This window comes from Crocodylus siamensis, chromosome 11 (genome assembly GCF_052110815.1).
Source record: "Crocodylus siamensis isolate JL-2025a chromosome 11, ASM5211081v1, whole genome shotgun sequence".
Classification (NCBI taxonomy): Eukaryota; Metazoa; Chordata; order Crocodylia; family Crocodylidae; genus Crocodylus; species Crocodylus siamensis.
The window spans coordinates 20092559-20117013 of NC_143405.1; the positions used below are offsets into that span (position 1 = coordinate 20092559).

The 24455-nt window shown below is 46.8% G+C and overlaps 1 protein-coding gene across 2 annotated transcripts in view; it reads right to left on the bottom strand.

Annotated features, from left to right (window-relative positions):
• Positions 1-299: 299 nt before the first annotated feature.
• Positions 300-24455, bottom strand: part of LOC149855558 (cholesterol 7-desaturase nvd-like) — a 48918-nt gene continuing 24762 nt past the window's right edge. The window contains exons 2-8 of one of the 2 annotated variants that reach the window (XM_090021790.1): positions 16990-17178; positions 11908-12086; positions 8592-8717; positions 8432-8506; positions 8132-8251; positions 5029-5205; positions 300-2641 (exon numbers count right to left, since the gene is read on the bottom strand). In XM_090021790.1, the coding sequence (XP_089877916.1) occupies positions 2480-2641; positions 5029-5205; positions 8132-8251; positions 8432-8506; positions 8592-8717; positions 11908-12086; positions 16990-17178 (1028 nt within the window). In that variant the 3' untranslated portion in view covers positions 300-2479. The remainder of the gene's footprint in view (positions 2642-5028; positions 5206-8131; positions 8252-8431; positions 8507-8591; positions 8718-11907; positions 12087-16989; positions 17179-24455) is intronic. The other variant, XM_090021791.1, reaches the window with a different exon arrangement.

Sequence of the window (24455 nt, forward strand, 5' to 3'; positions counted from 1 at the left end):
ATGATTGACATCTGATCCCCAATCCCAAAATTGGGGAAAGGCTTTAGTGAAGTTTATAGAGGCAGGAATGGGTTTTCAGTCCATTGCCTCCTTCCTTCCTTTCCAGTCATTCCATAATACTGTCCATCTTTTAATGAATTGCTGCGGGACAAGAAAAGATTATAGTAAACCACGCAGAAAGTTATTTCCTTTCTGGCAAGGAAACCAGGTATAAAGTGCAGCTAAGTACCATGATAAAGTTCTGCAGGTTCTTCCCACAAAACTATGGAGAATGACAGGTCACAAACACTTAGCAGATTTAAAAAGACTTTAATACAAAAATATTGGTTATAAAAAGACTGATTCTAAAGGCAAGGATCAAACAACTCCAAGTCGCATCATATTGCACCACTGTGGTGTTCTCGCCATTCGAAATTAAACCGATGCCCACCATGAATCTGCATTAGGCTCCTCTGTATTGTTGATTCTTCCAAGAAATAGTTAAATGTAGTGCCCTCACTACTGACAGTCATTACCATTAACACAAGATCAATAACACCAGGTAGTTGAAGAGGTCCAACTTGGATGCTCACTCTATATGCCTGCTTTATGTAGTACATAGGGCAATTCTGCGGCCAAAGGTCTTTTCCCTTCACTTCTGTCTTCAGGCAGTGAAAAAAATGCAATCCCTTATTGTCTACTGCAGTCTGAAGTTAACAGACTAGTTTAAGTGCTTCACGCTGTAACTAAACTAATATATTAAGAGGCTAGAGAAAAATAGGTGAGTCAAGAGGTCTCTCCAGGTTAACATTGTTCTAAAGGCCCACACAAAAGCAGAGGTCTCCATGAAGTACAGCAGTCACACAATATAACAGACACATTTTACAGAATATTTTGTAGGAGTGCATTCCTTTGGCACCAGCTCTCAGTACAGCGCGCACAGTATCAGCAACAGCCCGTTAGCTCAAATGGCTCCCAACAGATCCACACTGGGTACATTTGTTTTTCATAGCTATTAGCACAGACTGACTGAAAGATCTCAACTGAACACCTCAAGATCTCAGGTCACGCTATCTGTGGATTTAAATGGACAAGCAAATGGGTTTCCACAAGGTGTGAACAAGGGCAGAATCCAGCTCTTATCTAAATGCCACAGAGAGAGAAAATTAAATGGAAAGTAGAGCAATTTTTCTAGCCAGATGAGCAGAGATCAATGTTCATCCACTACAAAACATCACGGCACCAATGTTGGCAGTCTGCTGTTCAGTTGATATTAAACATGATCTTATTCACTAGTTACTAGGGGTTTTTTTCCCCCATGAGGGTTGGTTTTATATTATCAAAGGGATAATTTCTTGTCCCCTCTTCACAAATTGCTATTTCATGAAGTATTTCTTCATAGAAAGTTATCCAGGAGCTAACAACCCACTAGTAAGTTAAGGGTGGGTATGTCTATATTACAATGGGAGCTGATTGCAGTTGCGACACAATAGCAGAGCAGGTCTGGCAACACAGGATTATGTGGATTGCACAAGCTTGCCCTAGACTTCAGGTCTGTACTTGGTGGCTGGAGCCTGCTCTTGTGACTACAGATAACAGGACATGAGCTAACAAGATTGCAGCTAGACTCAGTAGGTTGACATATGCTGCAATCACTCCACATTGCAGCATAGACACAGCCTCCTCTAAAAAGCCATTGGGTAACACTTACAAATAATCCTCACCAATTTTTTGCTCCTGCTCATTTCTATGTTTAATAGCAAAAGCCCAGAGCATCTGCTCTCTAAAGTGCCCCCAAAGGTGCCTTGCCCATTGCGATTTTCTAGGTTTGACACAGTGATTTGCTATGGGAAGACAGATGTCAAGGGATGACTTTGATAAATGAGGAGACATGGAAGTACTAAAGAAAGAGCAGGTCGGAATCAAGAAAGCAGGCCTGAAGGGGACCTCATGAAGTCAGACCCTGCTTAAGGCAGGATCATCTCTAACTGAATCATCCCATTCAAGTTTTGATGTAAATTTCCCTGATTAACAAGCCATGAGATATAGAAGGCAAGTTTTGCATCTCACACATGACTGACAAGCCTGGATTTGGTCAGCTGTACATGGAAGATGTTGTATATGACTACCAACAAGTATCAGACTAGAAAGACCCAGGTCACACTTACATTGAAAATAGAGACAGTGGGTGCATCTACACGAGCCACCCATGGCACAGTTGTTATTGCAATCATTTAGCACTTGCATACCCCAGTATGAAATGACTGTGTGCTCCTTACAGTTGCCTAGTAGCTCATTACTACTGCACGGTAGTGTCACATCACGGTTCATGCCCAGCGATGCTACTGCACAGTAGTAATGAGCTACTGTGCAGCAAGTACCTTGCATAGACGTGGCCAGTGAGTCTTAACTTGATTGAGCTCCACAGCCACTCAGAGACTGGAGGGGAAAGCAGCCCTTTAAATGTCTTCTATCACTTCTGTCCAAGGGATAGCTTTCTTTACCAGTCCAGTCCATCCTTCTGAAACATGAATCTCTTGCTTTTCTCACTGTAAAACTGAGCATACCAGCGCCTGTACCTCTGAATTGCAGAATCCTCTTTTACGAGTAGAGGTTTAGAGAGATATTGCTTGTTATTCCAGATTGCTACATCACGCTCAAACTGTGGGAAAAGAAGCAGACTCATCTTAGAAAAGGAATTTAAACTAGATGTCCATGCATACTACTGCACAGACCAGCAAAGCTCATGTCTTGAGAGAAGACACTGGTTCCAAAGAGGTTTTTAGCAAATCTCCAAGCCTGGGCAGTTTTTGTGTGGCTATTAGCTTACAAAACATCCAAACAATGGCTCTGTGGGTATATCTATTCCGTGGTGGTGGCCGTGGGTCCCAGGCATGCCCCATTCACCCAGCCCCGTATGCACTCAACCAGGTTAGCACACTGGTGTGGTGGCTCCAGGGTTGTCCCAGCAGCCACTCAAGTATGTTAGAGACTGAGAGCTTGAGAACAGCTGCAGAGAGATGCCCCTGAGTGGCAGTGCCAGTGGATATGTCCCTGCCAGAGCAGGTTCATATGGCATGCTGAGCAGGAGCTTGGGTGGGAGTAGAAGACCTGCCCTGTGTTCAGCCACAGCTGGGGACATCTGCAGGGATTCTGAGAGAATTTCATCCCCATTCACTTCATTAAGTCTCCCTTCAGCGAGGGAGGTACTTGCTCACCCAGGCCCTCTGAGGATTCCTACCACCTCAAGGCACTTTCCCCATCATGATATTTAATGAAAAAACGTGATTGTTTTGACCCTCTCTCTTACACTCCAGGTGCTGCGGAGTTGAATTCTTGAGTATAATTGAATGGAAAGGAACTAATCTTGTGTATTGACAGCCCATTCACACACAACATGCCATCTGCTACAGACACCCTATTGAAGTTAACAAGTTCAACCTCTGCCAGCCCCAAGCAAGAAAAGGTTTCCAAAGCAAATGATAAACCATCCTCATAGAACAGAGAAGGCTCTTTAAAATAGTCAAAGGTCTGCCTGAGCTGAGGTGTGCATCAGTGTAGCATGGTGGAAACACAGCAATAGGGCTGGTGACTAGCACATCACTAGCAGGTACAGTCTCAGCTGCACAGGCAAATCTACAAGGATGTTTTCAAAAGTAACAGCAATTTTGAAATAAACCCTTCCAATTAATTATTTATTGGACCACAGTGCTTTTGGTTTTATTTTGAGATTGCCCTTACTTGCTGAAACACCCTTGTGTTTTGCCAGAGGACAGGGCAGAATCCAAAACTGTTTATAGGTGTGAAAAGGGCACTTGTGCAGGTGGGTACGTCCCATTTTGCCACAGACAAGAAATGCAGCAACAAGCACCTTTTCCTACAAAAGCTCTGCTGCCCAGCAGCTTCAAGCATTCAGCCTTCTAGCAATGTTTACAGGTCTGACCTGCACACCTACAGCCATGGGAGCATGGCGGCAGTGAACAGAGACCTCCTGCAGATGCTGCCAGCACTGTCAGCAGCAGGAGGAGTGACTAGCACCAACCAGGGTTTGGTGACCACCTGTAGCCACCGGCAGCGGCCAGGGGCAATCGTGGACCTCCCACAGGCACCACCTGCAGTGCCGGCAGCAGGATGGCAAGGGGCGACTGCCCGCAGGCACCACTGACATTGGGCACCTTTTTGCTGGGGGTGCACCACCTACGTGCACCCCGTACGTGCCATCCCTGCCTGCAGCAGCACCAAATAGGTGGGGAAATAGGGTTCCTTGTACCCTACTTTCAGAAACTGGTCATACCTGTCATACCCCGTGCTCACACTCAGTTTGCCCTCCCTTTCAGCATCTACTCTGCCACTGTGTGACACAGGATATGGGGCAAGATAGATCTATGGTCTGACCCAGTGAAGCTAGGGACAGAAATTACACATAAACTGATGTAAGTGATCAGAAACCAGTTCAAATCTGTAACACAACAGAAGTTTAGTGCAAATAAACTGCTTTCAAAATGGCTGAAACCAGTTTAAAGGTAAACCTGGATGGATCTAGTATCAGACTTGGCTGATTTAGGTTAAATTGGTTTATTGAACTTCTGCCTAAGATCCCCTCCAGATTCAAGTTAACTCACAGTCCCCCAGCATCCCAGGATGCTTTGCACTTCCCCTGCAAACTCTCCCTTGCAGGGGGGGTGGGCTAGCCATGGCCCAAGCAGCTCCAGCAGAACAAAGAGGTGTGCTCTAGCGCCCCCTGGCTTCTTGCCTGAGCCAGTGCAGGCATGTGGCTGCATTTCCAGAATCAAAAGTGAATATCAGTTCACTTGCTTATTGGTTCAATCTATGCAGCTCAAACTAACCTGCAATGATTGAATCGATTCAGCCTCGGGCTTTTTGACTCTGTACTTAGCCTAAATGGCAGTTCTTACATTCTTATACTGAGACCTGAGTCCCACTGACCATTCACAAAAACAGGTTACAGATAACAAAGCAGTAAATGCCTCTGCAGTTCTGACAAAACTCTTTCAGAAGCAGCTCGTTTTGGCTCAGTAAAGCACTTACCTGTATGCACTCTGCTCTCAGAATGAATTTTGGGATTATTCCTGGCATGTTTTTTTGATAATAGATTTCATGGGTAACTTGCTGCAGGAGAGGTTCAATGGGTGTCACAGTGTGCAGAATGATCCCATGGCCCAGTAATTCATGGTCAAAGATCAGAAAGACCAACCCAGGCCCCACCTTCAAACAAGAAAAGGAACTTATCAGGGAATTTAGCTCTTTCTAGTTCTAGTTCCCTGCATTTGCAACTATTTGTCCAAAAGAACATCAGTGGTGACCATTCTCATACATCACAGTACAAAGCTCCCTATAAAGAAAACCTTAAAGTGTAGAATAAGTAAGGAGCAGGGAAGAGAAGTTGCCACCAATGCCTTGCCACTGCAATGGCTGGGACTTCAGTAAGGTAAAATATGCCTATATGATTCCTGAAAGACATAATGACTAGGGGTATGTGAAGAGGGCCCTATTCGATTTGGATTTGGATTTGGCCTGAATCAGGGACAGTGATTCTATTTGTTGATTTAGATCACTGTCCATGATTCGATTCATCTGAAGAGTCAATGCTGATTCAGAGAATCAGCAATTTGGACATAGACACAGCCTTAAAAAAATTTTCTGCATACCTTGAGGTAGCAGGCACTAGGCCTGTGCGAGTAGGCAGCTATTCAATCCAGCTTTGGATCCGGCCACTTCCGATGCCAGCAATCCAGTCTGGAGCTCTGGACCAGGTTTCTGCTTTGATCTGGCCAAAGCAGCTCCAAAGCTTTGGAGCCGCCGTGGATATCTGGCCATTGGGTATAATGGGGAATCAATGAAATCTCTATAACTTTGTTGGTTTTTATCTGAATTGGATGAAACTTGCAGGGATGGTAGCCTCTGCTGAGAGCATGAAGCCTGTCAAGTTTCAAGGAGATTGGTGAAGGGGGTCAAGGGGAACTGCACCCCAAATTAATGTATGTGTTACACCACAGGAGGGTCAAACCTGCAGGGGTGGTGGCCCCTGGTGAGGCCACAAAGCCTGCCAAGTTTCAACGTGATAGGTGCAAGAGTTTGGAGGGAACTGCACCTCAAACCACAGACAGGCAAAACTCATGACGTAAATGACCCTGTGTGTGTTAAGGCGCAGCAGGGTGAAAGCTGCAGGGATGGTAGACCCTGCTGCAGCCATGAAGCCTGCCAGCTGTCGAAGAGATTGGTGCAGGGGGCTTCTGGGTTCTGGGGCCCTGCACCTCTAGCTGCTAACAGGCAAAACTCATGTCATGGGTGCTTGTGCAATTGTGTCTGTCTTGGGGTCGGGGGGGACTACTGCAGGCCTGGTTGCTAAGCTACTGTGTTACCAGTTAGCAATCAATCATGATTCACTCAGGGACCAGTTCAATACACAGTAGCTAGCTAATGGCCAGTTAATTACCAACAATTAACACCTACAAAACCACAGACTAAGGAGAGGAAAGAATCAATACAGACAATCAACTGCCCCAAGACCGAGACAGTCAGTTGCACAAGCACCCATGTCATGAGTTTTGCCTATCAGCAGCCTGGGGTGCAGGGCCCCAGAACCCTTGACAGCTGGCAGGCATCATGGCCACAGCAGGGGCCACCACCCCTGCAGCTTTCACCCTGCTGTGCATTAACACACACAGTGTTACCTATGTCATAAGTTTTGCTTGTCTGCAGCTTGAGGTGCAGTTCCCCCCACACCCCTGCACTGATCTTCTTTAAACTTGTCAGGCTTCGTGGTCTCACCAGCAGCTGCCACCCCTGCAGTTTTCACCCCCTTGTGGTGTAACACATACACATGACATGAGTTTTGCTTTCAAGAATTTGGGGTGCAGTTCCCCCTGAACTCCTGCACCGAGCTTCTTGAAACTTGGTAGGCTTTATGCTCTCAGCAGAGACTACCATCCCTTCAAGTGTCATCCAAACCAGATAGAAAACAACAACATTACAGATATTTGATTGACTCCCCACTATACCCTATGGCCGGATCTCCAAGGTGGCTCCGAATCTTTTCCGAAGCTATTCAAAAGCTCCGAATCAATTTGGAAAGCCTAAAGCTTCCAGTGATTTGATTAGGATTCATAGATTCGACCTCCAAATCATCCCAATCATCTCCAAATCCGAATCATGATCTGGAGCTACGCACAACCCTAGCAGGCATGGCTCGCGATCACTGCAATTCTGGGGCCCATGGAGCATCCAAAAGGAGTGGGGGTGGGGCTCTCCATGTGCTTGGCAGTGAACCTGGAAGTACTTCCAGTCCACTTCCGGGTCTGCCGGGGAGCACGCTGGGGGGGCCCCTCCCTGTGCCTCCCTGGCTTGGTGATCAGCCATAGGGGGGACCCTGGGTGCTCCTGCACCCCAGACCCAGGAGCCACCAGTCACCGAGCCAAGGGGTCATGGGGGCATGCTCCCCTGCGGACCTGGAAGTGAATTGGAAGTGCTTCTGGTCCACTTCCAGGTCTGCTGCTGAGCACGCTGGGGAGCTCCCCGTACGCTCCATGTGCCCCAGCATCGCAGCATTCACAAGCTGCCTGCTACCTTGAGGTAGGTAGAAAAAGCATTTAAAGCTGTCTCTATGTCTGAATCTCTGAATTTGTCCGAATCTCTCTGAATTGATTCAGAGTTCCCATTAGCTTTGGAAAGATTAAAGGGTCCTCTGATTCAATTTGGATTCAGAGATTTGGCCACCAGATCAGGCCGAATCTCTGCCAAATAGAATCAGGGACTGAAGCTTCACACAGCCCTAATAGTGACTTTTTTCCAGTCTTCTGAAATGCCTCAGTATTCCCAATTGCTTTCATGAAAAGAAACCTTTTGTTACTTTAAAGCTGTTTCTTTTACTTGCAACCTAGCAAGCAATTTACACCTTCAGACTTTGAAACAAACATCCATTTCCGCATGCCTCCTTATACTTTAGAAAGGCATGTATGAATAGTCTTTTTTAACAAATACAGAACCAAGGCACAGGGCAGTCACGTTTCTTAGCTAAGTTTCTAGCACATTTGGGAGAGCTGAAATTAAATTCCATTGTGCTCTTGAACCACTGCAATCTTCCATTTATCCAGGTACTTGTATGTATTGCTTTGTGAAGTGTGTTACTCACCTGATTAGCTGTAACATTGATATCCAGTAAGGAGAAGTGTTTTCCAAACACAGTCAAGGCATGTTTAATCAGCATCTGGGCACAGTGATTGTTTGGTTCTGGTTCTGGCTGCCATTCTGCCTAAAGTGTTTGAAAAGAAGTGACTGAGAGAACAAATGCAAAAGACAGCATGTGAGATAGGACTCATATAACAAGTGTGTTGCAGAGTAGATCACAGTGCAGTGGAGACAGAAGTTGGTCATATGTTCTCAAACAGACTATGTGCAGATGAATGCAAATGAAAGAGCAGGGTGTACCAACCTCAGCAAAAAAGCTTGTGTTGACCATAAGGGCATGTGGAGGAATAGGACAAGGCGGCAAACATTCTGGAAAGCCCTGAAGCAGACAGAAAACTTGAACTTCATTCAGAAGCCAATGCAGATGCTCTCAGCCAATAGGCTTGTTAAGCTGAACCTCTTACCTTCCAGGTGTGCTTCACAAAATCCCACAGCTTGGAGCGTACATCTCTCAGATCAGATCCATTCAAAATAGCCGATGCGTGGACAGCATCTAGATGAGCTAAGTCTGCTCCGTTCTCAGGGATTTCCTGCAAGTAAGGAACAAGGGCTGTGAGAAGCTTTGGTCCCTGATTTGATTCAGCGGAGATTCGGCCCAATTCAGTGGCTGAATCTCCGAATCCGAATCTGAATCAAATCAGAGGACCCTTTAATCTCTCTGAATCTGACTGGAACCCTCTGAATCGATTCAGAGAGATTCAGAAAGATTTGGCGATTCAGACATAGAGACAGCTTTAAATGTTTTTCCACGTACCTCTAGGTAGCAGGTGACTCACAAATTCTGTGATGCTTGGGTACATAGAGTGTCCCACAGGAGTGCAGGGGGCCCCCCAGTGTGCTTAGCAGCAGACCTGGAAGTGGACCAGAAACACTTCTGGTCCACTTCCAAGTCCACCGGGGAGCACACAGGGGAGCCCCCCCCTGGATCCCCCCGCTTGGGAACTGGTTTCTCCTGGATCTGGGGTGGCACCTGGGATCTCCCTGTGGCCGATGTCTGAGCCAGGGATGCATGGGGGGCCCCCCAGCAGATCTGGAAGTTCACTTCTGGGTTCGCCACTATGTGGAGGGGCCCCCGTGCTCCTCTGAGACACTCCATCCACCCCCAGCATTGCAGTGATCACAAGCCCCACGGGTACCTTGAGGTATGTAGAAAAAACCTTTAAAGCTATGTTTATGTCCAAATCACTGATTCTCCGAATCAGCATTGAATCTTCAGATTTGGCCAAATCAAAACAGGGACAGTGATCCAAATCAACAAATCGAATCACTGTCCCTGATTTGGGCTGAATCCAAATCCAAATTGAATAAAGCCTGCTTCGCATACCCCTATAAGGAACCATTTACAGTTACTTGACAAGTGCCTCAAGTTATTTATTCCAAGTGAGTTACATATTCCAACACAGGCTATATATTAAATATTATTGTGGCTAACACCCAAAGGCATCAACAAGATTGAGTTCCATTGTGCCAAACACTGTTCATGCTTTGTTAGTGACAATCTCTACCCCAAAGAGCCCTGGCAGATATTACATTTATGGTGTGAGTAACATGCTAACTGTGACATATATTGCAACATGCCATATGTTCAGTGAGTTTATGGCATGAAAAAATGGCAAATGAGCCACAAAAATGCTTCATGTATACTGAAACAACTTTGTATCTGGTTTGCATGGTGTCTTAAACTGAATATGTGGCACACAACAGAGGCTAGGGCCCAGGGCTACCTCAGGCAATTACAATGATCATCAGCACCAAGCACAAGGCAGCTCCATGGGCTGAGTAATGGCTGCCCCCTGCCTGCTTCCTGAGATGGGCTGGGAATTGGAACTGGGATAATGAATGTTATGCCCCATCCCAAAAATCATACATCCTACCAAGATGCATGATTTTTGGGGTAGGACATAAAATTGCACAGATCCCAATTGCATCATTATATTAATGGTTTCCAGGGGCCAAATGCTTACAATCTAGAAACAAGATCTAGGTAAATAAGACAAATGAGAGAATACAGGATGGAAGTCTCTGAGCATGGCTTAATTGTGTGTCTAGATCTTAGCTAATCAGCAGCAATAATCATAGTGATTCCCAGAAGGCCTACCTGAAGGTGGAATTAAGGTGACTGACCTACTAGTCACTGAGGTAAACTACAGAGATAATGCAATTATCTTAAAACATTATTAATTCTATGGTTATCCAATGACTATCTAATGTAAAATGTATGGTGTTCTAACCCCAAGGCTCTTGTGTCAAAGATGGGCTCTGGCCTGTTTCTGGGAGAAATAGGGACTGTTACCTATTGTACTGAACTCAAGATTGCTTCAGTATTATCAGCTGTGCACTAAAGTTTATGTGTCCAGGGATTATTACAGTCCAAAGTGTAAGATACTTAATTTTAGGCATCTAGTGAAGTCTGTAACACACAGCAGGGATTTCCAGATCTCTTTTGGTAACTTCAGTGGAATTTAGACACCAGTTTAACCAACCTACATCCAGCCCTATATTTCTCCAAGAAAACAGTTATAATCAAGTCAGTTTTAAGTCAAATGAGAATAACAGATTCACAGAATATCTGTTCTACATTTAAAGAGCACATGGTGTGTGTTTGGGGCACATACACTGTATATTCTCCATGGGGAGAACACATTGTGGGCATGTCTACATGAGATGCTTTACTCAAGATGAGAGCAAATTACTGCATAGTAAGCATCATCATCTACACGTGCAGCCAGCGGGGGGGGGGGGGGGGCCCAACTGCTCCCTGCCCCTGGGAGCTGCCTGCTGCCAGGATGAGCTCTGCCACTAGAGCCCAGGCAGGGAGCCCCTCTGCAATTGCAGAGCTGGAGCTAGTAATAATAATCTCCTAGCCCCTGCTCCACAATCGAGGAGTTGGGGCTTGGAGATATGAATCTCACAGCCCCTGCTCCATGATCTGGGAGCTCCCTGCTGCTGGGACAGGGGAACATTGTCCCCACCTGGGCTCCACTAGTGGAGCCTGCCCCAGCAGCAAGCAGCTCTTGGGGCAGGGAGCAATCTTCCAGCCCCGCCAAAAGACAGCTGTCCCCTGAACCATTGCTCCTTGCCAGCCCCTGAGCTCCCCCTGGCTGCTGCAGGGGGCTGATACAAGGCAGGTGGGGGCAGGAGCAGACTTATCAGTAGATTACTCTGTAAACCTGGGGTGGGCAAAATGCGGCCCATGGGCCACATGTGGCCTGCCAAATCGTTCTATCCGGCCCACAGAGCCACTAAAAAATGGAGAAAATTAATATGTATATGCCCCTGGCTGCCTGTCATGCGGCCCTCAATGGCTTGTTTAAAACCCAGTAAGCGGCCCTCCGCCCAAAATAATTGCCCGCCCCTGCTGTAAACCCACTCCCGGAGCATTTGCACATGTAGACATGCCCAGTGAATATGTAGTGGCATAATTCCTGTTTTACACTTTACCAAGCCTCTGCACTTAATGATAGAATCACAAAAGTCGGTTCTTTGAAGGCTACTTGGTGTAGTCTCAAACATTTTTGCTTAGTGTTCTATTAGGTCCTCCCTGGTTTAACCATGTCAAAATCAAAGCTTAAGAGGCAAAGTTCACAAGCCCTAAGTTAGAACACCTGTTCCAAGAATTGCAGAGTCAGTGTCCTCATCTGCAGTCAAGAGGTATGATTTCAAAGCATCCAAGCCAGCAATGCCAACAACCATTGACCAGATGCAACAGAATTCTCCTACCTGAATGTGTACATTGACAAAATGCTCTGTTTGGCCATGATACACCCACTCTTTTGAGGTGATCTCCTTCTGCTCTGGGACATCCCACATTGGATCAACACCATCGCAGTGATACCAGACAAGGAGCATCCCATTTACTTCACATGAGGGCCATGTCTTAATCTTTGCAAAGTCTGGCACTATAGAGGAGAGAAAGATGTTAACTCAGATCCAAAGTTTCAGCTCTGACATTTGTATCCTAGCTCTTCCAGTCCTGAGCTACAGTGGTAGAAACCATGGCCTAATAGAGGATATTGATGCTGCACAGCTTTCCTTGATGGGATGTTTTTTTTTCCTCTCGTGCTTTCACTTAAGTCATAGTCAAAACCAGACCAGGGGTGGATTTAAAAAAAATAGATTTCTCATTTAAATCAGTTTACTTTAAATGGAATAATTTTATTTACATCCCTTTCTTTTTAATATGTATAATTTTAGTACCATGAAATTATACTTATGATTTAAGGACCATCACTATGGAGTACTGCATAAGTCTTTTAAAGGGACAAACCTAATATTGCTGGTTGATATTGAATTAGTCACTCAGATATATCCTGTTTTCATGGTCCCTAATGCAGTGACTGATTTATATTTAACATATTGAATTAATTCTGTAGTATCTGCTAATGAATTACAAAACTCTACTAATGAATTACAAAACTCTGCTCTAAAAAGTGACAAGGACATTTATTGTCAGGCCCCTGGCAGATATTCAGTTAAAGGTGCCCTGAGATCTGATGCATGATCCCAAAGATCATACTTCCAGCCAGGCTATATGTGCTCAGCAGGAGGTGCAATTGTGGGATTAGGGATTAGATCCCCACTGTGCCATGTTGCTGGTGCAAGGGGAGCCCAGGATCATGACCTCCAGGCTCCTCCTGCACCAGCAAAGGAAGCCAGTCAGCTGACTGCCACTACCAGCCTTGGAGGCACACCAGAACCCTCGAGTCCAATTCACTGCAGAGGCAAGCAGCCCTGATCAACTGCCGCTCCCAGCCTCCAGGGCGTAGCAGAGCCCTTGACTCCAGCTGTGCCTTGACTCAGCTGGCAGGAGCTCCCACGTGCTCATAGTTTCATAGTTGGTAGGGTTGGAAGGTACCTGAGCAGATCATCAAGTCCGACCCCCTGCCATGGGCAGGAAAGGATGCTGGGGTCAAATGACCCCAGCTAGGTGGTTGTGTAGCCTCCTTTTGAAGACCCCCAGGGTAGAAGCGAACACCACTTCCCTTGGAAGCTGATTCCAGATCCTGGCTGCCGTGTGAGGGCTTCCTGATGTCTAACAGCCACCAGATCCCCTCTCACCATTCTCTTGTGGAGGCTGAACAGGTTCAGGTCCTGTAGCCTCTCTTTGTAGGGCCTGCCCTGCTGCCCCCTGACCATGCCAGTGGCCTCCTCTGGACCCTCTCCATGCTGTCCACATCCCTCCTGAAGTGCAGCACCCGGAACTGGATGCAGTACTCCAGCTGCGGCCTGACCAGTGTCGCATAGAGGGGGGAGGATCACCTCCTTGGACCTGCTCGTGATGCATCTGTGGATGCATGACAAGGTGTAGTTAGCTTTAATGTCCTCACATTGGCGGCCCATGTTCATCTTGGAATCAATAATGACTCCAAGATCCTTTTCTGCGTCTGTGCTGATGAGAAGGGAGTTCTCCAGCCTGTAGGTATGCTGCTGGTTCTTCCTCCCCAGATGTAATACCTTGCACTTGTCAGTATTGAATCCCATCCTCTTCTTATCTGCCCACCCCTGTAACCTGTCTAGATGTAGTTGCAGCCTGTCCCTCTCCTCCAGCATGCCCACTTCTCCCCACATCTTAGTGTCATCCATGAATTTGAACAAGGTGCTTTTCACCCCCTCGTCCAAGTCGCTGATGAAGATGTTGAACAGTGCAGGCCCAAGGACTGAGCCCTGGGGGACCTCACTTTCCACATCCCTCCAGGTCAAAAAAGACTCATTCACCACCGCTCTCTGGGTGCGGCCCTTTAGCCAATTTGTGACCCATCTGACTGTGTAGGCATTGACACCACAGTCACCTAATTTTTTGATGAGAATGGGGTGAGAGACAGTGTCAAAGGCCTTCCTAAAGTCCAGAAAAACTACATCCACTGCAACCCCTGCGTCTAAGGATTTTGTGACCTGGTCATAGCAGGCCACCAGGTTGGTCTGACAGGATCTGCCCCTAATGAACCCATGTTGGCTGCCCCTAAGCATAATATCCCCTGCTGGCCCCTCACAGATGTGCTCCTGGAAAATTCTCCCAAACAGCTTCCCTAGGACCGAGGTAAGATTAACAGGCCTATCGTTTCCTAGGTCCTCCCTCCTCCCTTTTTTGAAAATGGGGACCACATTGGCCCTTTTCCAATCCTCTGACACCTGTCCAGAGTACCACAAATGCTCATAAAGCCATGCCAGGGGTCCTGCAATGACCCCTGCCAATTCCCTCAGCACCCTAGGGTGGAGATCATCTGGACCTGCTGATTTAAACATGTCCAGCCCCACCAGAAGTTCCCTAACTAGGCCCACTCTGACCCTAGGCATGGCGGTACCTCTCCTGAGTCCATCCAGAATCCTGGAGGGGACGATGTCCTAGTCCATGCTCAGAAAAATAGAGGCAAAGAATTTGTTAAAGGAGTTAGCTTTATCATCAGGTACAACTACCAGACTGCCAAGTGTGTCCTGCTCTTGAGTCTGGGAGCTCCAATCTGCTGATGCCTGGCTACACATGCCATTTAAGGTGCAATGCATACCAGACACAAGATTATACATATTGTGTGTAAAAAAATCATTACATATTTTGTGTAATTATTCTGTGGCTTATTACTTGTTTTAATGTGCCATTAACTGCATTAACATGTGGCCAGGTAACTCCTTAACACAATTACGTGGTTAATGCCTGCCAAGGGCCTCATAATAAAGTCATAGATGGCAGGGTGGATTTGGTTGGGAAGCCACAAATTACTCATTGTTTTGTACAAAAAGTACATTCTTTTTTTGTTAAAACCTTAATGCATATTATTCACAACTCAAAAGTAGATGTAGGTTTCATTTTTAGAAGGTACACACTATACATTTTCAAGCAGTGATTTATTTTGATAATTTTTCAGGTTAATTGTGCAGTACATCAGCATACTAAATTATGATTCATTATTTTATTTACCAAAGCTAATTGAAGCAGATACTTGTGAAGTCAATGGGAGGTGAATTATCTTCAACTCACTAGAACAATCATAGATATTTGGGGGATATTTTTGCCACACTGTATTAGGAGGACATCAAATGAGCACTGCAGCATTTTATTATTAGCTTGGGGCTTCACTTTCTTCTAGATTTCTTCTCATCTTTGATTTCTTCTCTCTTACAGCCTGGCAAGCCTGCTGCAAGGATAGGCTTTCCTTCTATCATACCATTCCCTCACTAGATTTCAAATCAGTGAAGAGGCTCTACTCAGAAACTTATCCCTTAAGACTTCTGGAACATTCTGCTTAAAAATATTTCTCTTTTGTTTCTACTTCCCTTCCCTTCTTGCATTTATATCCAGACTCCTCTTCCTTGCCTGGATCTACTCCACCCCCAACAATCCTCTATTCATTTAACTTCTTGAAACATTGCACTTTTAGAGAGAAATAAGGGCTTGATTCCGTGTATACAAACTTGCAGAGAGATGATAGGGCTGATCAGTAGGTAATCAGGTCTGTTCTTTTTCATCTCCACATACTGCTGTTAATAAGGATGTTATCTCTGAAGACACAAATCCACAGTTCAAGAAATTAAACTAAGCATCACAGAGATGCTTAATGGGATCTTCTAGACAAAGACTGAGTCCCATTGGGTAGAGTGGTTTTCTTTAATCTTTACTAATCTATAGAGAAGTCTCTGGGAACCCAATAAGATTGGGCCCCTAATATAGTGCATGGCCTGTTATGACCTATATATAAAACTTTTCTTAAAAAGGTACATGAATATGCTGTCTCAAATAGTATATAACTAGAATAATTATAATTAGATTAATCTATTCTATGATATCTTTGAGCTTTAACATATCTTAAATTTAAACTATCTTTATATAGGTTTTTGGGTTTTTTTAAAAAGCACCTTAACAAAAAAAAATTATTAGTTTTTTAATTGTTGATTTTTCGCCACCCTAATAGATGGTCATCTAAGGAAAAATCTCTAGACATCAACCTGGCAATAAGGGAAAAAGGACAATGTTTAAGTAAAGTCAGTAATGCAAAAGGACAGACAGTAGGGCTGTGTGAATCTTTGGTCCCTGATTCGATTCGGTGGAGATTTGGTCTGATTCATTGGCCAAATCTCCAAATCAGAATCGAATCAGAGGACTCTTTAATCTTTCCGAATCAAATTGGAACCCTCCAAATTGATTCAGAGAGATTTGGAGATTTGGATGTAGACACAGCTTTAAGTGTTTTTTCTACATACCTCTAGGTAGCAGGTGGCTCATGAATGCTGCAATGCTGGGGTGCATGCAGTGTCCCACAGAAGCACAGGAGGCTCCCCAGTGCACTCAGCAGCAAACTCAGAAGTGGATCAGAAGCACTTCCAGCCCACTTCTCAGTCCACTGGAGAGCACACAGGGGGGCCCCCCCACACCACCTGGCTCAGCAACTGGTGCCTCCTGGGTCTGGGGGCCAATCGCCAAGCCAGGGGGTGGGGAGCCCACAGCGCACTCCCCGGGGGACCCAGAAGTGGACTGGAAGTACTTCAGGTCTACTTCCGGGTTCACCACTGAGCACGTGGAGGACTGGTACCTTGAGTTATCTAGAAAAAGACACTTAAAGCTGTGTCTATGTCTGAATCAGCATCGAATCTTCAGATTCAGATGTGGCTGAATTGAATCAGGGACAGTGATCCAAATCAACTAATTGAATCACAGTCCCTGATCCGGGCCAAGTCCGAACCCATATCAAATAGGGCCCACTTCACACACCCCTGACACACAGGACAATGGTTCCATTTTCTTAGGAAAATGTGTTCTCCATCAGGATACTGTCATTTCCACAAATTCTTACTGCAGAGTTAGGGAATCACCTTTTTCAGCATATGGGATTCTAATGCACTTTCCATCTTCTCCTTGAAACTGCCATCCATGAAATGGGCATTCAATGCAGTTCCCTACAACGTGGCCCCCAACAGCAAGGTTAGCCCCAAGGTGTGGGCAATAGGCATCTACCACATATGCTTGTCCATCCAGAGCACGGAACACAGCAAGCTGTTCCCCTGCACATCAAAATGAAATTACAAGGTTAAGCTGTCCACCAAGACAACAGTCTTACTTTAAGGGTTTGATCAACACATACTGACATACCCCTTTTGCTTCTTTCAGAAAGTAGGACTTGGAGAACATGAACTACGCTGTGAAGCAAAGTGAGTTTTCCATTCAAACAGTTCCCATTCCAGTTTTCTTGGATTCTCTCAGCAAAGGTTACCTTGTTAGGCATAACTGCTACCATGTGGTCAATACAGGTGAACTAAGCTTTTATTTCTCTGTCAAACTAGTCCTTCAAGGAGTTATAAAAAGACTATAGAATCAGTCCACATTCATCTTTAATGGCCAGTTGTTTTTAAGTGTTTTTTTACTCTTACATATGTTAACAGCTTAAGTACCTGGGAAACACAGAAGCATCATAGGTACTAAATGCAGTGTTATGGAAGCTATTTGAGCCTATTGATCTATAGCAGCTTCCCAGCCCACGGTTACCCCGAAAATTAGAATCACTTTCCTGTCCATGTTACTAGAGGTGTCATTTGCAGGATATAAATTGATGTCATATATCTTGACTTCAAAAAAGCTTTTGATCTGGTATCCCATGATCACCTCTTGGCCAAACTAGCCAGTTGTGGCCTTGGCTCCACCACGATCTGCTGGCTGGGAAACTGGCTCCGTGGTCGGACCCAGAGGGTTGTAATCGATGGCAGTCATTCATCGTGGTGCCCTGTGACCAGTGGGGTCCCTCAAGGCTCTGTCCTGGGACCCATACTGTTCAACATCTTCATTAATGATGTGGACATTGGAGTCAGGAGTGGACTGGCCAAGTTCGTCGATGACACCAAACTTTGGGGCAAAGCATCCACGCCAGAAGATAGGTGGGTGATCCAGGCTGACCTGGACGAGCTCAGCAAGTGGGCAGACGAGAACCTGATGGTGTTTAACACCGAAAAATGCAAGGTTCTCCACCTTGGGAGGAAAAACCTGCAGCATCCTTATAGGCTCGGCAGTGCTACGTTGGATAGCACTACAGAAGAGACTTGGGGGACACCATTGACCACAAGATGAACATGAGCCTGCAATGCGATGCTGCGGCTAATAAAGCGACCAAAACGCTGGCTTGCATCCATAGATGCTTCTCGAGCAAATCCCGGGACGTCATTCTCCCCTTGTACTCGGCCTTGGTGAGGCCGCGGCTGGAGTACTGCGTCCAGTTTTGGGCTCCACAATTCAAAAAGGATGTGGAGAAGCTTGAGAGAGTCCAGAGGAGAGTCACGCGCATGATCAGAGGTCAGGAAAACAGACCTTACGATGACAGGCTGAGAGCCATGGGACTCTTTAGCCTGGAAAAGCGCAGGCTCAGGGGTGATCTGATGGCCACCTATAAGTTTATCGGGGTGACCACCAGGATCTGGGGGAACTTCTGTTCACCAGAGCGCCCCAAGGGATGACTAGGTCGAACGGTCACAAACTCCTGCAAGACCGCTTCAGGCTGGACATAAGGAAGATTTCTTTACTGTCCGAGCCCCCAAGGTCTGGAACAGCCTGCCATCGGAGGTGGTTCAAGCACCTACATTGAACACCTTCAAGAGTAAATTGGATGCTTATCTTGCTGGGATCCTATGACCCCAGCTGACTTCCTGCCCTTTGGGCAGGGGGCTGGACTCAATGATCTCTCGAGGTCCCTTCCAGCCCTAATGTCTATGAAATCTATGAAATCTGAGCACTACATTGTAGAGGTTCAGTGATCCTTTCCCTAATTTTAATTTCATTTTAGATAGTTTACAACAGACCTGCATAATCTCAGGAGTTCTGAAAGCAGTAATACTGACAGCTGGTGAGAGTGTAAGGCTGACACCAATTATGAGACGCACAGATGTTCCACACAAGCAAGCCTAAATGGAATGAATTCCTCAGAAATAGTTTTCATCCAGGCCATCACACTTAATGGTTCCACTTGCATTGCTCTTGAGTACTTGCAAGAGCATGAGATGCTTAAGAAACTCTACAGTCCACAGTGGATACACAGATGATGTTAAGTGCCAAATGCAGTTGGCTCTGCTGGCTCACAGCCAGTTTGAATCACTTTTTGGACATTAGGCCACTAAACTCTGCCTGTGCCCGGTTTAGGCACTAAGGGAACCAATTCAAATCAGGCCCAAAGGCCCTGATTGCATTGGTAAATTAGGCATCTAAGTCAAAGATAGTGTCCAAATATCTTTTAAATCTGATCCAATATGACTTCATGCAGAACCTCAGGGGCTATCTGGATATCACTGCATTCGGCTGCAGAGATGCACCGCAGTGGCAGAAGTGAATAAATGATTACAAATGGCTACCCAGAGAGGTTGTAGAATCTCCATCCTTAGATTTTTAAGACTTGGGTAGACAGAGCTTTGGATTGGATGATATAATTGCGGATGGTCCTGCTTTGAGCAGGTAGTTGAACTAGATGACCTCCTGAGGTCCCTTCCAATCCTAATTTTCTATGATTCTACGAAATGGAGGCCTCCTTTTCTCTTCTATAAGAAAAGCCACTTCTACATGGAAGCAACAGTGGGATTAGTCTGAATATGCTGTTTGGCCACAAGATGGCACCAAACTGCAGCCAGATGAATCCAGCTAGTATGCAGCTGGTGCATACTTTTAGGGCACTGACCCACGTGCACAGCCCTCTCCCACCACCCACCACCACTCTAACTCATGGCGCTTTATGTAATGCACCATGAGTTAGTGCCCCCCAAACCAACAGGTGTTTGCCTGTTGGGTGGGGAGGGGTGAGGTGAGAGTGGAAAAAATCAAGCTCTGCTTTAAAGCCAATCAAGCCCAAGAAGCCTGCCTGCAGCTTTTCTCCCAAGCCCTGCCCCGCTGCCCTCAGCTCCAATGCTGCCTGGAGAAAGGGAGGAGGAGCAAGCTGCAGGCTGGAGTTTCCCCAGCCTGAGTTGGAGGAGAGCTTTGGGGGGCCACAAGGTGGGGGGCTCCAATCCACCTGCCCCCTTCGAGCTCAGGCTGGGCAAAACCCAGCCCTCAGCTCACTCCCCTTCTCCCAACCCCCTCCCTTCCAGCAGACAGCCCTGGGGTGGGGTTCCAGCCCCAATTGGGCAAGAGATTGACTCTAGGGAACAGAAGTTCTCTAAGGTGTTCCAAAGTGGAGCACCTTTGTCCAATTCCTCATTTGATGAAGGTTAATTTGTTGCACGATCAGTCACTTTTAAAGCGCTCTGAAGCTGTGCATGCGGGTCACAGCACAACTGTAGAGCACTTTAAGGGAGCTGATCACATGTCAAATGTAACTTCTGTCTGCATCCCTGGTGTAAATACCTTCAGGTCTGAATGGGTAGAAGGAGATGTAATTTTCTGGGAAACTTAAAGCACAGGTGTTTATTGAGTGCTATGGATGAGTCAGTGGAACACTACAAAGATATTCTGCGATTAATGACAAGGTCTCAGTCAACTCCTTCAGAAGTTTTCCTGTTCCCCTAGAGTGCCATTTCAGTCTAATAGCCTGGGCACACATTTTAACCCTGGTGTGACTTACACTGGTTTTATACACTTATATAAGCCATACCAGTCTCCAGAGTGGATTGGCAACCATCTTCCCTCGGGAAGCTGCTGCACCACTGTGGGTAGGTATAGATATTTGGGGAGGTTAGATAGAGTAGAATATAAGGTAAGTTGGGATGGGGAGGGCAGAGGAGGGGTTGGGAGGATTGAGGGGAGGGGCAAACAGACTCTGCAGAGGGGGGAAATCAGGGGAACCAGGGGGCAAGCAAGGTCCAAAGGGGGTTGTCAGAGTCAGGGGGGCTCACAGGGTCCATGGGGGCCCTCCTCCCATCCCCAGGGAATGAGATATTTTAAGCCCCCCAAATCACCACCCCATCTCACTTTCCCCTCTCCCCACCTTGATGTACTACCTTAGCTCCCAGTGTTGACTTGCATGATGGGGCTTGGTGGGCTCCGGGGCAAGGGTTGCTGTACCTTGGAGGTACACTTAACTTAGATCAGGTCAGCCATTTTTAGACCAATCTAACTGTCCTAAACTTCTGTACAGTTCACAATGAGATCCACCTAACTACAGATCTAAGCATGAGGTCTGCACCTGGGTGAGCTAAGTTAGATTGGATGTCATTTTCAATGCAATCTAACCTCCCCAAATGTCTGTATGTACCCTATGTGGCAGAGAAGCTAGTAATACCTTATTTGCCTTGGTCAAACTTACACAAGGATATTGTTACCCTTGATATTTCCTATGCTAACTCTACTCCCTATATAGTAACTTGCACCAGTTTAAAACTAGATGCCATGTGTCTGCTCTTTGTTTAGGCTGTAAGGACAAATTATCCTGGTGTGAAGAATCAGTGACCAGACTCTAAGCCTGATATTAGGGCTGTGCAAAGATTCAGGTGGTGATTCAGTTCAGAGGAGATTCGGTCCAATTCAGTGGCCAAATCTCCAAATCTGAATCGAATGGGGGGACCAATAAAAAGGTCTGAATCGATTCGAAGCTCTCTGAATCTTCGGAAAAGATTCAGAGAGGTTCAGTGATTTGGGCAGTCCCCACCCACTGCAGCAGGGAGCTGGAGGCGGACTCAGAGCTGCTAAGTAGGGAGCGGGGGGGTGCTGGAGGAGGGGGCAGGGAACCATTGGACCTGCCAGGCCCTGCCTGCTCCCCCAGCCCCCTTCCCCAGCTCCCAGTTCTTTAAAAAAATCCCCTAACCTCACTGGGTGCTGCTGGGCAGGGGGGCTTATCCCTGCTGCCCCCCTGCCCCACACTGTGTGGGGAGCTCTGCATGAGCCCTCCACCTCCCCACCATTCCAGCCCCCACCCACCCGTCCCAGCTCTGGCCCTTTAAGAAAAAAATACAGCCCCCCCCGGGACTCATCAGCTCCTGCAGTGGCCCTGGGGTTTTGAGGGACTCATGGAAGAGCCCCCCACAAGGCATGAGGCAGTGAAGGGCAGTGGGGATTGCCCTCAGCCAGGCAGGAACCAGTGAGGCTGGGTTTTTTTCATTTTGCTTAAATGGCCGGAGCTGGGGTGAGTGGGTCAGCCACAGGGGTGCTGGGACAGAGGGGGCGAAGGTCAGGGGGTTTGCGCAGAGTGTCCCATGCAGCATGGGGCAATGGGAACCAGCAGGGATTGCCCCCCCACTGGCCAGCACCTGATGAGTCAGGGCTTTTCTTTTCCAAAATGCCAGGAGCTGGGGCAGGCAGGGCAGTCATTGCTGGAGTTGGGAGAGCAGGCAGGGGGTGGGCCTGCATGATTCAGAGATTCGGCCAAATTGATTCTGGTCAGTGATTCGGATCACCGAATAGAATCACTGTCCCCTGAATCAGCCAAATCCAAAGCGACTACTAGCTGCTTTACACAGGTCTACCTGATATATACTTAGTTTTTCAGACTACATGACAGCATCTGCTGAGGAGGAATTGAGGTGGAGTTGAGGTTGAGCATCATTTGTGTAGCATGAGCAGCAGAGTCAATGTTGTCTCACCCTGTACAAAACTGCTTAGAACCCGAACAACTTAGAATCTCAGATTTCTGAGGGCCTGGCTTGTCTAACGTCTTACTGGTGTCCCTAATAAGTCATACCCTAGAAGGCACAGAAATGTATCAGAATGAGAACACCAGTCCATAACAGGAGCCAGATAAACAATGCTGCCAAGGCACTCAGAGGAGTAGGAAATTATAGGGGAGGTAAACCCGGCACCGGAAGAACAACCCATTGTCTGTTTATTCTAGGGGTGCACCAACAGAGATTTTTGGGGCCATATCAGCCAATACTGATCCAACTGCCAATATGAAGCCTGGCAGCATGGAGAGCAGCATCAAGCTGGTAATTCTGTTGTGGGGGAAAGGGTAGGGGGCAGATTGAGGCCCCTGCAGTGAGAGAGGAAGGGGTGCTAGGGCAGGCACCACCCAGCCAGGGTGCAGCAGGGTGCAGGACAGAGCCATGAGCGGCTCCTCCGAGTGGTGGGGGAACAGGAAAACTACTGAAGCAGTTGACTCAAGCTCCTGGTTTTTGTGTACAGGCAGTGGTGGGGGTGGGGGGAGCTCCTGCTGCTACATCTACCACATGGCGGGTGTGTATCCCTGGATCAGCATGCAGCAGGGGTGGGCTGCCACTGCGGGCTGGAGCCAGGCTCTTCCTGGCAGGTCAAGGCGTAGTGGCTGGGGTGGGCATTGGTGGCACTGAGGGAAGGGGGCTGCAGCAACCCCAAGATTTGCTGTAGCCCCCCTCCCAGTGCCACTGCCAACCAACCCAAATGCAGCGTGGCCCAAACCCCATACCGGGAAGAGCCCAGCAGAGCCCACAGCCCTAGCTCCAGCAGCAGCCTGCCCTTGCCCTCACCCTCAACCTGCCCACAGATCCAGAGGCACATACCCCTCCATGCCCTCCCAAGGTGCATGTAGTGGTGGGAGCTGCCCCCTGGATGAGCTGCTCGCAGCTCTGTCCTGTGCTCTGCCTCATCTGTGCAGCACCTGCCCCTGCTCCGGCACCAGCCCCAGCCCCAGCCCCAGCCCCAGCCCCAGCCCCAATTCCTCCCTCACTGCGTGGGCCTTGATCTGTCCCCCCATGTCCCTTCCCTCACAACAGACTTGCCAGCCAGATCCGGCTGCTCTCCATACTGCCGAGCTGCACTCCTGGCTGCCTGCATGCACGGGGCCATTTATCAGCTACATTATTGGCCACATCAGCCAAAAAAAGCCGATTGCTGATACTGTCAATTTTCCTTATATCAGTGCCAATCTGATATGGACCAATATATTGGTGCACCCCATCTTATTTCTATTTTGTATTTTCTGTGATATTTTAGCACATCACTGAACATCCGAAATAGCTCTTAACATTGTAAAGGATAGTACCTGTTTAGACTGAAAGACATACATATTTCAAGAATTATGAAATATTAGACATTTGCAAGGAGAATAGTACTGTATGAAAGAGACCAGTTCCACAAACAAATCTCTACTCCTTATGAAAGCAATTTCTATAGAAAAAGTGGGGGGGTTTTCCATTTGTTATGTATTCTCTATATTACACACACAATACAGAATATTACACTGAATTACTGTATGCAGAAATCATCATCAAAATAATAGGTTGTGGTACAGTGACCATCCACAAGACCAAAATACAGCTACAGCAGATAAAGTACGTTAGGTAACCACATTGTTTGAGGAAAATTTTGTGAATAATTACAATCAGGTAGACAGTTCCAGATATACTTTGTTAATAATTACTCTACAATTAGAAAATGTATTATGGTCTGATTATTAAAAGTTATT